We start from the raw sequence: 14,382 nt of genomic DNA on the forward strand, positions 1-14,382 counted from the left end.
GAGCTGAGCTGAATGAGAGAGAGAGAGAGAGAGAGAGAGAGAGAGAGAGATGCAGAGCAGGGGGATGCGAGGAATTGTTTTAAGAACCGCTGCTTTAGAACACTGATTTTGAAACTTGTGAATCCATTAGAATTCTTAGAAGACAGAATCGCGATTCATATATGAACAGATTTTACCTGCACCTCTAGTTTTCTCTTCCTCTTCTTTAAAGCAGCGCTGCATGGCCTCACCCCCTTTGCTACCTTTTCCCGAGGGCGGGGTTTATCTGGATTTGTTATGTCACGAATCCGGGAAGTAACTTGTTGTAGTCCCTACCAGCCATTTTTGTAGGCACTAAACTGCCAGAAATTTAAAAGATGATATCTCCGTTTGCATTGAACTTTCAGCTTCGTAACTTTTCAGATATAGTTTATGCTCAAACAGCAACATTACACACTAACTAAAGTTAAAAAAGTGAAATCGCAATGAACCACCCCTTTAATAAACTTTTAACTAACTTTAATGTTTAATAATTAATATTAATATTTTTATTCATTTACAATGTATGGTTCAGTACTGTTTTTTTTTAATAGTAAATCACTATTTTAGTTTTAATTCAGCATCACTTTTAAAAACTATCGGTTGATTAATCGTATCAGCCGGTATGGTCCAACATAACTATCAGAATCTATCGAAGACTATCGGAAGTAAAATTCACTATCGGTCGCCCTTTATTGTATATACACACACAATCACCAAACTATTTGCTTTATAAAGACATAGTGAAGTAATGACATTCTTAGCAGAAAGTGAAGTCACAACCCCTTTATATGTGTTGTAATCTAATCTTTTCTTTCCAGTGTATTGGCAGCTGGGACAGGCATGTGTGCATGTGAGCCCCTCCTTTTGACACTTACACTAACCTCAGCTGCTGGATCAAAATCTGACTGTGATTCTGACTGAGATCACAAAAACTATAAAATACCACACTTTCTGAAAGAAAACATCTTGGCCATGTTTTTTATATTATAATTATAGCATATTTATATTATATTATATAGCATACTTATATTTTATCATAGCATGAAGGAAGGGCAGAGGTGTGGCCGAAGCACATGTTTGTTTTGGTCTGAGATGCTTGTGCTCCTGTGCGATATCCAGTGGTTTCAAATCATATTTAGCACCCTTAAAAAGCAGCTTGGACAAAATTCCTCCTTTTGAATTGCAGAGAAGAAATTAAGTCATATAGGTCTAGAACAACATGAGGATCAGTAAATTATACAACTTTAATTTTTGGGAGCATTATTGAATGACAAAGTATTACCAATCTGTACAACTCCTGTATATTTGTGCCTTTTAAGATACTCCAGAGTGCCTTTCATGGCAAAGAAGTCACACATTTGATAAATTCATGAATTCCCTGGGAACAGACAACTTGACTTTGGCTTTGCAAGCACCATGCTCTGCTGTTTGAGATATGGGTAGGCTCAGCTTCCAGAGTATCAGGACTCTATTAGAAAATAGACATGGAAAAATGTTACTGTTACACACCTCAGTATCTCCAGCTGACAGTTTGGACTCTTCAGTCCATCAGAGAGCAGCTTCACTCCTGAATCCCGCAGGTCATTGTTACTCAGATCCAGCTCTCTCAGGGCACAGTTTGAGGATTGTAGAGCTGAAGCCACAATTTTGCATGACTGACTAGTGAGATTACAGCTGGACAATCTGAATGAGAGCCAAATACAAGTTTCAGTGAGTGTAATGCATAGCTAATAGAGGTGCCACTGAATACAACATTTCAAAATGATCTCAGTGGTGTCCAACTGGTAGATTGCAATTGCAATGACAATCCCTTTCAGTTGAGCATAAGTTCATTTGGCAAAATTATTAAAACTACATTTTATAATAATTTTAGTTATTTTCAATAAGATCCACAAATGATTTTAATTAGGGGTGTGCGATATCACGATTTAAGGTCGTAAACAATTAAAATTCCTCCACGATCTGCCTTTGAAGAAAGATCATAGTATCGTGCTACAAGTGCATATTCTATCAGTTGCAGTTCTGGTGCAACCTTCTCAACACACTTATAAAATCATGCCAGTTAAATTTTTTATTGCTGTCATGAATCCGGTCCATGAACTTCCGTCTGCTTACCATCAGAGGTCACCCTTTCCATTACATTGACTCTCGCACTACACAAACTGTTGCATATCATCCCGGACTACATATCCCATCATTCATTGCACTGATTGCACACAGCACTGATTGCACACAGCTGTTTCATATTACTCACTCACTATTTAACACTCACTCAAACAACCATTCTCTGCAGAGTATTGTATGCGCTTATCGCAAGCAGTGATAGCTACTTTACAGAGCCCTCGTTAGTTTCCCAGCCTAGTCTTGCTTTGTCTGTTTTCCCGGTTTCTGATCTTTGCCTGTTTTCCTGGATTTATCCCCTCTAGTCTCGCCCTTTTGATTCTGTTCTCTGTGAACCCTCTGCCCGTCCTGTCATGACCATAGAGGCCTTTTGCGAACTCCCTGCTCATCCTTTCACAGCTATAGAGGCCGTTTCGAACTCCCTGCTCGTCCTGTCATGGCTATAAAGGCCGTTTGCAAACTCCCTGCTCGTCCTGTCATGGTTATGGAGGCCGTTTGTGAGTTCTTTGCTTGCTTTGTTTCGGCCCAGGAAATCGTTTGTGAACTGTTGTCCTGTCCCGACCCAGCCAAGGAGGCTGCCTCTGAATGCTCAGCCTTGTCTATCAACCCCAATGTTCTGTCTGTGTTGTCTGTCTCATTGCACACTGTTCTGACATATACTTTTCTAAGCGTGTACACCAGTGTGAGTACTGAAATCCTTTGCATCATTTTCACAACTTATTGTGCTTAAACTGTGAAATACACATAAGGTTTAGTTAAACACAGTTGATTATATATTGAATGAATGTATGAATGATGCATTTATAATGAATGATGCATTTATATAAACAGTTCGGATCTGTCATTACATTATATCCATGAATTAACTTTTAAAGTGACAGCCACCTAATAAAAATAACTTACTGCTGTTGACTAAATAACTTCAGTAACTTTAAAAAGAATCAGTATATATTTAATTAATGCAGTGAAGTCTATGTCCTGTTTTTTTACATTTGTTTATTCAGATTATTACTTGAAAGCTACTGTTAAATGTACCTACTGTAGCTAAAAATATTAAAGCATTTGTATCAGGGTTGTTACACCTTTTCCAATGTCAAATGTCAAAAGTTTACAAGCTTTTTCAGTGCAATTACATGTTTACGCACATACTTGAGTTCTTCACTTTAAATCAGATGTTATTGCATTATTAAAAACAACTTGTCTGGACTGCATATAACATTGCATTGTATAGACAACAAATTGCCATCATATAGAATAAAAATGTGTATATATATATATATATATACATATATAGGTTTAGGGTAGCATATTAAACCATAAAATGTCTGCAAAAACATTTGTATTTGTTACCACCTGTGTTTGCAGTTCAAATACAGGTTTCCACAAACAGAAAAGGTTTTATAAAGTTACAAACCTCACATTTCAGCATTTATTTATTTATTTTTCTAAGAAAAGGGATGAATGAAATGTATAAATAATTATTTTAATTTAAAACACACACATATCTTAAAGGGGTCATATGATGTTGCTAAAAAGAACATTATTTTGTGTATTTGGTGTAATGAAATGTTTATGTGGTTTAAGGTTAAAAAAACACATTATTTCCCACATACTGTACATTATTGTTACGCCTCTATGCCCCACCTTTCTGAAACGCATCGATTTTTACAAAGCTTACACTGCCCAAAAAACTTGCATTAAATATAAAAGTCAAAACTCTTTAAATATAAAAAATGTACTTACAATCTGTGAGTCAGAACAGCCGGCATTGTAGTCTACTCTACCAGGATCAGGAAACAGTCCTCCATAAAATGTGCTGCACACATCTGGATATTTGGGTTGAAGTGTTCTGGAACAGTGTTGTAAATACAACTTAACCACTGATTTCTAGTCGTGTCCATTTTTGGAAGACCAAACTAAGTAGTTTCGCTTTCACAACGAAACACAGCGTCACACACGGCGGCCTAGAGTAAGCAGAGGCCGGGGGCTAGAGTGAGCAGAGGCGGCGGGCTTCAGAACGGCGCGACCAGCGGATTCGACGAAGGAGGCTTGCGGCAACCACATGTGACGACCCTGGGCTGGACTCCGCTTTGACCACGGTGAAAGCCGATCCGGCGATCCACAGCGCAAAATTGTTGTATTTCCTCAGCAATTAGGCATTTAGGTAGGCGTCGCTGACTCTTAACTTTTATAAAGAATATCTCTTTGGATTTGAGACTTTAGTCTTTGCAACTTAACAGATCGTCTTTATGCACCAAGAGCTTGTAACACTCTTGTAACACAAGAGAAAGGAAAAATTTTAATCGCATCATATGACCCCTTTAAGTCTTACACATCTTACATTTTTAGATTTTTGAAGGCACATTAGTTTTTTGGTCTGAACTAAAACAGCAGACGGGATTATTGAAAATATACTGGAGACCATGAAAGTTTTGTGCATATGATTGTATGATCAAAAATCTGGCACTGGCTGGAAACGTTTCTTTAAGAAAACGCTAGGGTTGAAAGAGATAAGATAAATGTATTATTATTATGACTGTAGAAATGGTAGAATATTTATAAAAGGCTGGTCACCTCTTGTCAACCCAATGCACAATTATAATATTACGTTTCTAAATACCTTTAAAAGAGACTTGCATCTGATTGCCAGGTTATGTAAACACTTTAAGTGTCTTCAATAAGTATACAAGAAGAAAACACTCACAGAGCTTTTCTGCAGTTGATCAAAGCTGGTATCAGTCTTCTTCTCCCCTCATCTGATGTGTTGTATTTCTTGAGCTCAAACTCATCCAGCAGCTCCTCTGACATCTGAAACATGTAGGAGATTGTTGAGCAGTGAGCAGCAGAGAGTTTCTCTGAGTGTTTGTCTGATTTCACAAACTCCTGAATCTCTCTGGACAGAGTCTGATCTTTCACTTCCAGCAGACAGAGGAACAGATTGATGGATCTTTCAGAAGAGAGTCCATGTCCATCTCTGATCTTCTCTTTAATGTACTGTGTGGTTCTCCTGATGCTCTCTGAGCTGTTCTCTGTGTGTGTCAGTAGATCCTGTAAGAGTCTCTGATTGGACTCCAGTGAGACTCCCAGCAGGAACCGCAGGAACAGATCCAGCTCTCCATTTTTACTTTGTAGAGCTGTATATATTGCTGCTTTAAACATATGATGTAGTGTAATAAACTGTAGTGCTTTCATTGTAGTACAAAGATGGTAGTGAATAACATGGAAAGCAGCGAGAAACTCCTGAAAGCTCAGATGAATGAAGCTGTAGACTTTCCTCTGATGAATCACAGATTCCTCCTTAAAGATCTCAGTGCAAATCCCAGAATACACTGAGGCGTCAGTAACGTCTATGCAGCTCTCAATCAGGTCCTCCTCATAGAACATCACATTGCCCTTCATCAGCTGTTTGAAAAGCTGGTTTTGTGCTGGTCTTTGAACCTACGTAGTTTATCATCAACTGGTTTCTGTAGGTCTCTTGTTTTCTCCTGCTGGGCTTTTTGAGTGTAATATTGAACAGAATTAGCAGATCTGGATCTTCCAATAATGTTGTATGTGTGTAGAACAGGATATGTTCTAGATGTCTTTCTGCACTGAGGACAGTCATAGTTTTCTGATGGTCTGGACTGATCCCAGTATGTATTGATGCACTGTCTGCAGAAACTGTGTCCACAGGAGATAGAGACCGGGTCTCTCGGAACCTGCTCACAAACTCCACATCTAGACTGATTGTGGTATAGATGATCCTTTCCACCACTGTAGGGACAAAGCACAGATATCACCTTACAACTTCTACACACTGTCTACACACCCTTGTTAAATATTAAAAAGGTTTTTGAGATGGAAAAATGAAACAGAAAATATATGTCAGAACTTTTGCACCATTCACATGTTTACATGTTCATATAATCTTTGAATGGAATAGAAAACAAACATATTGGGCATATTGGGCACACCCCAAGCAGGATAACTCACACCAAGCTGGAATTGGAGAGCTTAGTTTGAGTTCTGAGCAGCAGACTAAACCAATGAAATGGATGAATATAGAATTGAGCAATCAGGCTGTATTAAGTGGAGTGGTAACTGAGGCAGAGGATATAGATGCATTTGCTCAATACATAAACGGATAAATGCTGCCTAGTGTTGGAGCATGCAGCCGTCGAAAGGGGCATCTATACATATCTATGGTTATAGGCATGTAGGTTACTTACGTGTGTCACACAGTGGCTCCGTTCACAGTAAATGCAGTTCCACAGGAACTGTTATCATTTACATGTGTGTGGAGCAGCTCAAACTCCATCTCTGCATGTTGTTGTGAGTTTGGATTTATTATAACGTTCATATGGGAACGCAACGTGCGCCATTTCATCAGATTTGTAAGGTAAATCATTTATAAATCCATGCAAACACAGGAGAATACATCATTATCTCGCGGTTTCAAAATAAAAGCTCAAACCCTCACTCTGAGTTTACACGTTTTGATGTCCACATATTCTTTAAATTAAAGTGGCTAGAGCATTTCTGTCATCAAAAAATGGCCAAATATAAAAGATTAAGTGGACATTTGAATTAAATGATGCTTGGTCAATATTAAACAAGTATTAGATCGCACAGCAATGTGTAAAAACAATCGTCAGGCCGTTGGCGCCCTCTGCAGGCCTTTATTGTAATGCGTGATGTACATTAGCTCTATTCTCTGATCTATAATAGAGATTATATTGTATTATTTTATTTTATAATTATATATAGATCAGTGGCTCTATTACATTATAATACAGTATTTTAACAGTTTTGTTCAATAAAACCATATGATTTCTTGCTTTTGATACTTTATTTGAACTAATTATTATTGCCTCATTGCTATTATATATGCATTTTAAGTAAATTTAAAGGCTATTGTTCACTTAGCCTACATCTATTTTTATTACCCCAAAAATAATTATTAATTATAATATTTTATTATTAGTAGACTAGAATACGTGGACATGTTGTCATTCTTACACTATAATACTGAACTTTGATTTCAGTGATTTGGACTATGAGATGGACACTTCCTTCTTGCACTCTATGTAGCACTTTACTTTTGCTTTAAAATAGGATTTCATAGAAATTTGGATTTCGTTTGGAGTTTCACTACTGAAGCCCTCTGTTCATTTTTGTCATCATGCTGGAGATGTCTGTTTAAATCTGTTGTTTACACATTTCTAAGAGTACTTTTAATACTTACATTTTTTAATAATAATAACTTTTAATAATACAATTTTAATACTTGATTCTAGTGGACTCTAAACATTGCATTTATTTAATGTGAAAACCCCAACTGTTGGGGTTAATTTAAACATATTTTTTCCCTTTACAGCTGCACTCAAAGCTGTAATGAATAGAAGCCCAGAACATGTGGATATATTGACATTAAGAACATGCTGACTTTCTCAGACTTTTGTAATTATTTTCTTTTTATTTCATTTTTATTAGGTTTGTTTACATTTTTACTCTTATAGTTTTACATTTTATCAATGGCTTGTTTACATTTATACTTTTTTATGGTACACTACTGAAAGGCAAAGTTGCAAGTTTAATAAAATGTTTTTTTAAAATTGTAGATTTTTTTGTGGGAAATTAATCGTTTAGATTAATTGATAAATTAGTTGATAGATTAATCAAAATAAAAATAGTCATTAGTGGCAGCCCTATACCCTAATGAAACATGACAACAAATGCGACAGTATATGGTTTATCTTTGCTTTTCTAATCTATACATCTCAGGTTTTTCATACGAATAATGTATATTTATAATGCCATGCTAACTGATATAATGTTTACCATTTAATAGAATGCTATATAATAATATATAATTTCTGCCTTGATCTGTGATACCACGTCAGATCACAAAATATAGTGCTGTGGTGTGACAAACACACTTGTTTTTATTACTAATATTCTATAATGCTGTTTAATTAAAACGATCACTTTTAGATGAAGTACGTCACACTGCATTTCTTGAAATGTGACACCTAATACACATGTAGGCAGAGGTGGAAAGTAACGAATTACATTTACTCACATTACTGTAACTGAGTAGCTTTTTTGTGTACTTCTACTTTTTAAAGTAATTTTTAAAATCTGTAATTTTACTTTTACTTAAGTATATTTTGTTTGAAATATTGTACTTTGCTACATTTTAAAACACATTAATTACTGAGTAAAAAAAAAATCGCTCCCTGAAAACTACTGCAGTAAATAATGGGCAGGAGAGCAAACAGGCACTAAAATCACAAGAAAGATGCAGACGGACAAGACAGGCGTTATGGTGCAGACCCAGCTGAAAACGATACCCCGTCGTATTCTGCTGAAGTTGAACTCGAAGGAAATGAAGTGAACCCTTGGCCATATTTAAGCTCTATTTTGCAGTGAAAGCTGTTTGCCTAGGGAGACCAAACTAGCAGCTTATAAAATCTCGACATCAACCCTTCGCAAGCATGTAGAGGTAGGGTTTGCATCATTGCATTGGTGGTTAAAAGGTTTTGCACAAATTAGCCAAAAAGACAGTGGTGCAGGGTGTGCGATATATATCGTCTGCGATAATATTGTAATTGTTGTTTTAATTATGTATGATTTGACATGATCAGTATTTTGCCAAAAACCAAACAAAACACTCCTACAGAGTGCCTTTGAGTCTAGTAGATTAGACTAGTGCATGTGCGCATTTAGAGTGCGTTCTTTCACTGCAGGATTCAGTCTGTTAAAATGCATTTAGAATGATCACAAAATTGAAGATATAGGGGCAGAAAATGTATATATTTATATAATTTCATATAGTAAATCAATATCACACGAAGAGTGCCGTTTTTCCTCCAAACTTCAGCATGATTACATTTTTTTACAACAGTTCAATAAACAATAAGTTAATTAAGAGGCCTGTGTTTTAGACACCATATTGCCTGTTTTGGCTCTATTTCGACAACAAAAATAATTTCAAACAGCCACCATAGCACAGTTTTGCGTCTCTGAGCAATGACGGTGTTTTGTTCGTGAATGAATAAACCATTTAAATGATTCGGTTCAGTCGCAATGACTCACTTATTAATACATCTAAATGCCACTTCCGAAGAAGCTTCTGTGTTTCCTCTGCATTGAAAAGATGAATTTTGTTGATACTGATTTAATTTGCCTGGTAACAGACCAAATGTCTTATTATTCTAAATAACTGATACCTTTAATTAAAAACAACTGGTTTGAGATTTATAGGCCTATCCCAGGCGTGTCAAACTCAGTTCCTGGAGGGCCGCAGCCCTGCATAGTTTAGTTCCAACCCTGCTCCAACACACATACCATGTAGTTTTGAAATAAGCCTAAATAAGTTAGATTAGCTGGATCAGATGTGTTTAATTAGGGTTATATCTAAACTGTGCAGGGCTAAGTTTGACACCCTTGGCCTATACCATTTTTGCCTCCCTCCCACTGTTAAAATGTATCTAAGTAATTTTTACTCGGAGTACATTTTAAACAAGCTACTTTTTACTTTTACTTGAGTAGATTTTTAGACTGGTACTTTTACTTGAGTAGATGTGCAATTTCATTAATGTAATGGTCCTTTTTCTTGAGTATAATATTTTCACTGTTAAAATGTATCTAAGTAATTTTTACTCGGAGTACATTTTAAACAAGCTACTTTTTACTTTTACTTGAGTAGATTTTTAGACTGGTACTTTTACTTGAGTAGATTTTTAGACTGGTACTTTTACTTGAGTAGATTTTTAGACTGGTACTTTTACTTGAGTAGATTTTTAGACTGGTACTTTTACTTGAGTAGATTTTTAGACTGGTACTTTTACTTGAGTAGATTTTTAGACTGGTACTTTTACTTGTACTTAAGTACAATTTCATTAATGTAATGGTACTTTTACTTGAGTATAATATTTTCGTACTCTTTCCACCTCTGCATGTAGGTTATGTGAAGTTTTTTTATTTTTGTTCCAAGCTAGGCTCACTGGAAATACGTGGTTGCGGTGACATTCATGTGTTGCAGCAGTTTTAAAGTGATATGTCCACTGAATGGCGCTAAAACGTGAATTCAATACATGAATTGTGGCCACATTTTTATTACATTGGTACAGGCATGTATTGTTGAGTTTCTATTGTGTTGCTTCAGGTACATATTGCACGATTTTAGCCCGATTTTTTACTCGCCGACAGGTTTTGCGAAATCGCTCATAATCGGAGGCAAATCGGTACTCGTTCATGCGAGTGACAATCACGCAGTGTGAATTATCAAAGATGCGATCTGAGAGAATCGCCGACGCGTCGCCGATGTCCGTGAAATATTTGGCATGCTAAATATCTGGAGCTGTCGGCGATTCACAATCACACTGTGTGCAATGATTTCTGACTGAAAAACACATCGGCAATAACCTACAGCCAATGAGAGACCAAGATACAGGGCAGCGGGAAGTTCGGGGAGGAGTTATATGAAACGTAGTTTGAAGACCAGTCTTGCCAAATCCGCGATTGCCGCCGGTTGTTTTTTATGTCAGCAGGTTGAAGTGACCCCAATAACGTGATATTTAGGCCCTGGAATGTGAATTGTACCAGGAGAACCCCGCCAAAAAAATGTGTATTTTACCCCCGAACGCGATTTTTACTGGGGGACCCCCTCGAAAGCAATTGGGCTATTTTCAGGCTAGTTTTGAGTAGTAATTGGGCGGGTTTTGTAGCGAAAACCTGGCACCCTGCACCAGACAGTGCTGTCGCGATTCTTCCTATTGTGAAGTCATGCAGTGTGAAACCTCCTGTCTCGTTCCATCGTGCAGTGTGAACACAGCAACAACTGAATGCTACCCCAGATAGTCGTTCAGTGTGAAACCAACAGTGATGCGACGTCTTTGAAAATCGTGCAGTGTGAACTCGGCATTAGAGAGAGGGGGCAGATGCAACTTTAATGAGCATGATCTGAGAGGAGGAAAAATAGTTTTTTTTGTGCCTGGAAAAGACACACACCACTGGTGTTGGAAGAAGTAAAGACGATTAAGATATTTTGTTTGTGTGCTGACGAGATTTAAGTTGTAAACCTGCGAACTTCTGTTTGATTATTAAACAACACCTGCATGCTGAGGAGACTGTTGAAGCTGTATTTATCGGAAAACTGCACCGGTTAAAGATCGCAACCTCTCATGCTGCCACACCATATGAAGATGTATATGACGCTAATGTTCAAAAGTATCAGTTTTTGAAAGTCATAACATAATACTATGCAAGGAATTGTGTGAAAACAGACTTTCTTAATTGAAACTTTGGCCCTGAGTTATACTGCCTCTAGCATTCATTTCAACTGGAAACTGCAGCAACTCATATCTAAAGGTAAGTTTGACATTGCAGAAATGTATGTAGAGGCACATATTTCCAATGAGCCTGGGTAGCTTTTTAATCTAATCTTTTTTCTCTATATGATCATTTAGTTTCACATCTCAAGTACTGCTTTGTCTCACCTTGGGTCAAACCTTGCCGGTTCATCGCTGATGTTAATTTGTGCACAGCTGTCACTCTTCTTAGACATCCAGTTTGGTTCTGGAGATCCTGCTCTCTTGACATCTTTCTCTTCTCTCCCCTTATCGTGACTCATTTTAGATACTGTACTGCCTCTTCGATGAGAAGAGGTTGTTTACGGCCTGCAAAATGGAATGAAAACTCATAATTTTGTTTCAGTTAGCATGTTACATAAATGCAAAATGGGTAATTAAATTTCCATAAAACTAAATCAGAGGTCTCCAGCTCAAATTTTAGATTTTATTAATATTTTATATGATGAATGAAATATAAAAAGTAAGAAGAAAGCCAAAATATTGCATGTCATGGATGTATATTTACTGAGTAATCCACTATTTTTAGGCGGGGTAAAAATTAAAAATTTTGAGATTCTGAGCCAAATTACAGGAGGGAAAAAGTGACTTTTGAAAGATGGCAGTATCATGTTAATTTTACACAGAGATTGGCAGCTCTATTAATAAAATATGTTGACTTTAGCGATCTTTGATGCATTTTATGCCAGTGGTGACAGTTCAAAAATGGGAAAAAAGTACTTCTGTCAGGACCACTATCATCAAAGATGATTGACAATTAGCATACAGTTTGGATTGGCGGTATGGTTCTGTTCTGGGCAAGAACTCCCTGCGCATCCATGCAGCCTAGCATGGATGAGAGCAGGGAGAGCAGTGATAACCCCCCAAAACAATCCCCCGACATAAAATGACAGCGAAAATTTCAAGCCTTAAGCAACAAGCATGTTGCCCTTACCCAATGAATCGAACAAGTATGTTGCCAAAATCCCGCATAAGCCATAGCCACAAGCATGTTGCCCTTAACCAAATGACCTAACGAGTATGTTGTCAATACCTGAAAAGCTTAAGCAACAACAACCAACAACCAGATAGCCTTAAGAACAAACACATTCCCAATACAACTACAGCTTTAAGAACAAGCGTGCTCCCGATACAACTATAACTTTAAAAACAAGCATGATCCCAAAAACAACCAGGTTTAAGAACAAGCATGTTTCAAATATGACTAGATAGAACAAGTGTGTCCGATTTCCGAACAGGATCAACACTGAACTGACTTCACTGAACAACAACCGTTTACCGTTTCTCTTTTGAGCTGCGCCACAGCAGAAATGATTCCGTTTGCGCCATGATCGTTATTTCCATCTATCACCTCAAGCCGCTTGAATAAAGGTGACTTGACTTGATAGGTTAAAGCACAGCATTTTGCAGCAACAGAATGTTGCCAATGACACAGATAAGTAAGGTACATTGTCAGTATGATCGCATATCTTAGCACGAGCATTTCACTGAAAATGACTAAATAAGCCTAAGCAACACGAATAGCCTTAGCAAGCATGTTGCCAATAATCTAAGAGCATTAAAAAGGAACTTAGCTTAGCTTCCTGAAGACATTCAAAGATGAACAGAGAGCGAAACATAGCCAGCTGGGAAGTGGATGCTTGATCTGCTTGATTCATGTGGGGAGTGAAGAACCCATCTGATCTTGTTTTTGAGTCAGTCACATAAATCATGGAGTCCATATCAATAATATAGCAATGTGTGAAGCAATGCTAACTCCCGAATCAGGCACTTATGATCAATGCGGCGAAAACTTGCACTTTCCCCGCGGTCCCTTACTTACGGCTCGCCAAGAGCGATCTCTCTTGGCTTAATGCAATATTGTGACAGCTTGTGCGGCAGTGCCTATTAAATCAAGTGAAAATTGTGTTGTGAAACATTATCAGCTTGCCCTTTTTCGGTACTAGTGTTTTAGATTTATTAGGGCAAGTCGTTTTTTAAGTTATAGCTGAAGTTAAGGGGGTATTCATACCCCTTCAATTTTTTTCACGTTTGTTTCACATTCAAAAATACCAGCAAAACAATACATTCAAATAAAGAAAACTGTAAGACCATTCAGCTGCATAATTTATTCATGCTGCTGTGCATGCTGGGAGTTTCATTTTATGCTGGAACCCAGCATGCATTGCGGCATTAAACTTCTGTCACCATTGTTGAGGTTCCTGTGCTGATTGTTGATGTCTGTGAGTATCTCAGCGATGCTGGAGTTAAAAACTTCTTGTAAATTAATGATTAGTGAAACATTGTCCAATCTCATACAACAAAGTCACAGAGCTTCTGCAATCAATAGATATAAAAACAGATAAAACACCCATGTAACTAAATTAAACAAGATCAGTGGCTGGCAACTCTGGCATCATCATAATACAACCAATATCATCTGACCCATTTTGTCTTGCCATAAGAAATGTGCTTTTTGAACACACAGCTACAGCAGACAGAAAACGTCTGAAGGTAAACGTTAAGGTTCAAGGGCACAACTAAAGCAAACACTGACCTCTGTAACGGCAACTACAAACTTTATTATGTTCAATAAATCTCTTGTAATTTTCAATAAATCTAAACTGGTTTCACACAGTGTGAAAGGGTCTTAAATCTGAAGCTGGAAGTCAGTTGTTGATAATGCATTGAGTCAGTGACATTTCCATCAACTGTCCCTGGACTCTGACATATTTTCCGAGTCTGAAAGGCTCGAGTCTGAGTCAAGTCCAAGTAAAAATGCATCCGAGTCCTTTAAAAAACTGTACCCGAGACCGGACTCGAGTCCGAGTACCCCAACTCTAATATATATATATATATATATATATATATATATATATATATATATATGTGTGTGTGAAAAAAAAAT

At 37.2% G+C, this 14,382-nt stretch overlaps 1 protein-coding gene and 1 long non-coding RNA gene across 2 annotated transcripts in view; both read right to left on the minus strand.

Moving 5' to 3' along the window:
- LOC107574226 (NACHT, LRR and PYD domains-containing protein 12-like) overlaps positions 1-5,552 on the minus strand; it is a 14,524-nt gene extending 8,972 nt beyond the window's left edge. Inside the window, exons 1-2 of the mRNA XM_016260683.1 lie at positions 4,847-5,552; positions 1,531-1,704 (exon numbers count right to left, since the gene is read on the minus strand). Of these exons, the coding sequence (XP_016116169.1) occupies positions 1,531-1,704; positions 4,847-5,541 (869 nt within the window). The 5' untranslated portion in view covers positions 5,542-5,552. The remainder of the gene's footprint in view (positions 1-1,530; positions 1,705-4,846) is intronic.
- A 10-nt stretch (positions 5,553-5,562) lies between these two features.
- LOC107574227 (uncharacterized) overlaps positions 5,563-14,382 on the minus strand; it is a 9,485-nt gene continuing 665 nt past the window's right edge. Inside the window, exons 2-3 of the long non-coding RNA XR_001607645.1 lie at positions 11,625-11,804; positions 5,563-5,895 (exon numbers count right to left, since the gene is read on the minus strand). This is a non-coding gene — a long non-coding RNA (uncharacterized lncRNA). The remainder of the gene's footprint in view (positions 5,896-11,624; positions 11,805-14,382) is intronic.

The sequence above is a fragment of the Sinocyclocheilus grahami genome, unplaced genomic scaffold (genome assembly GCF_001515645.1).
Source record: "Sinocyclocheilus grahami isolate Dianchi unplaced genomic scaffold, SAMN03320097.WGS_v1.1 scaffold2153.1, whole genome shotgun sequence".
NCBI lineage: Eukaryota > Metazoa > Chordata > Actinopteri > Cypriniformes > Cyprinidae > Sinocyclocheilus > Sinocyclocheilus grahami.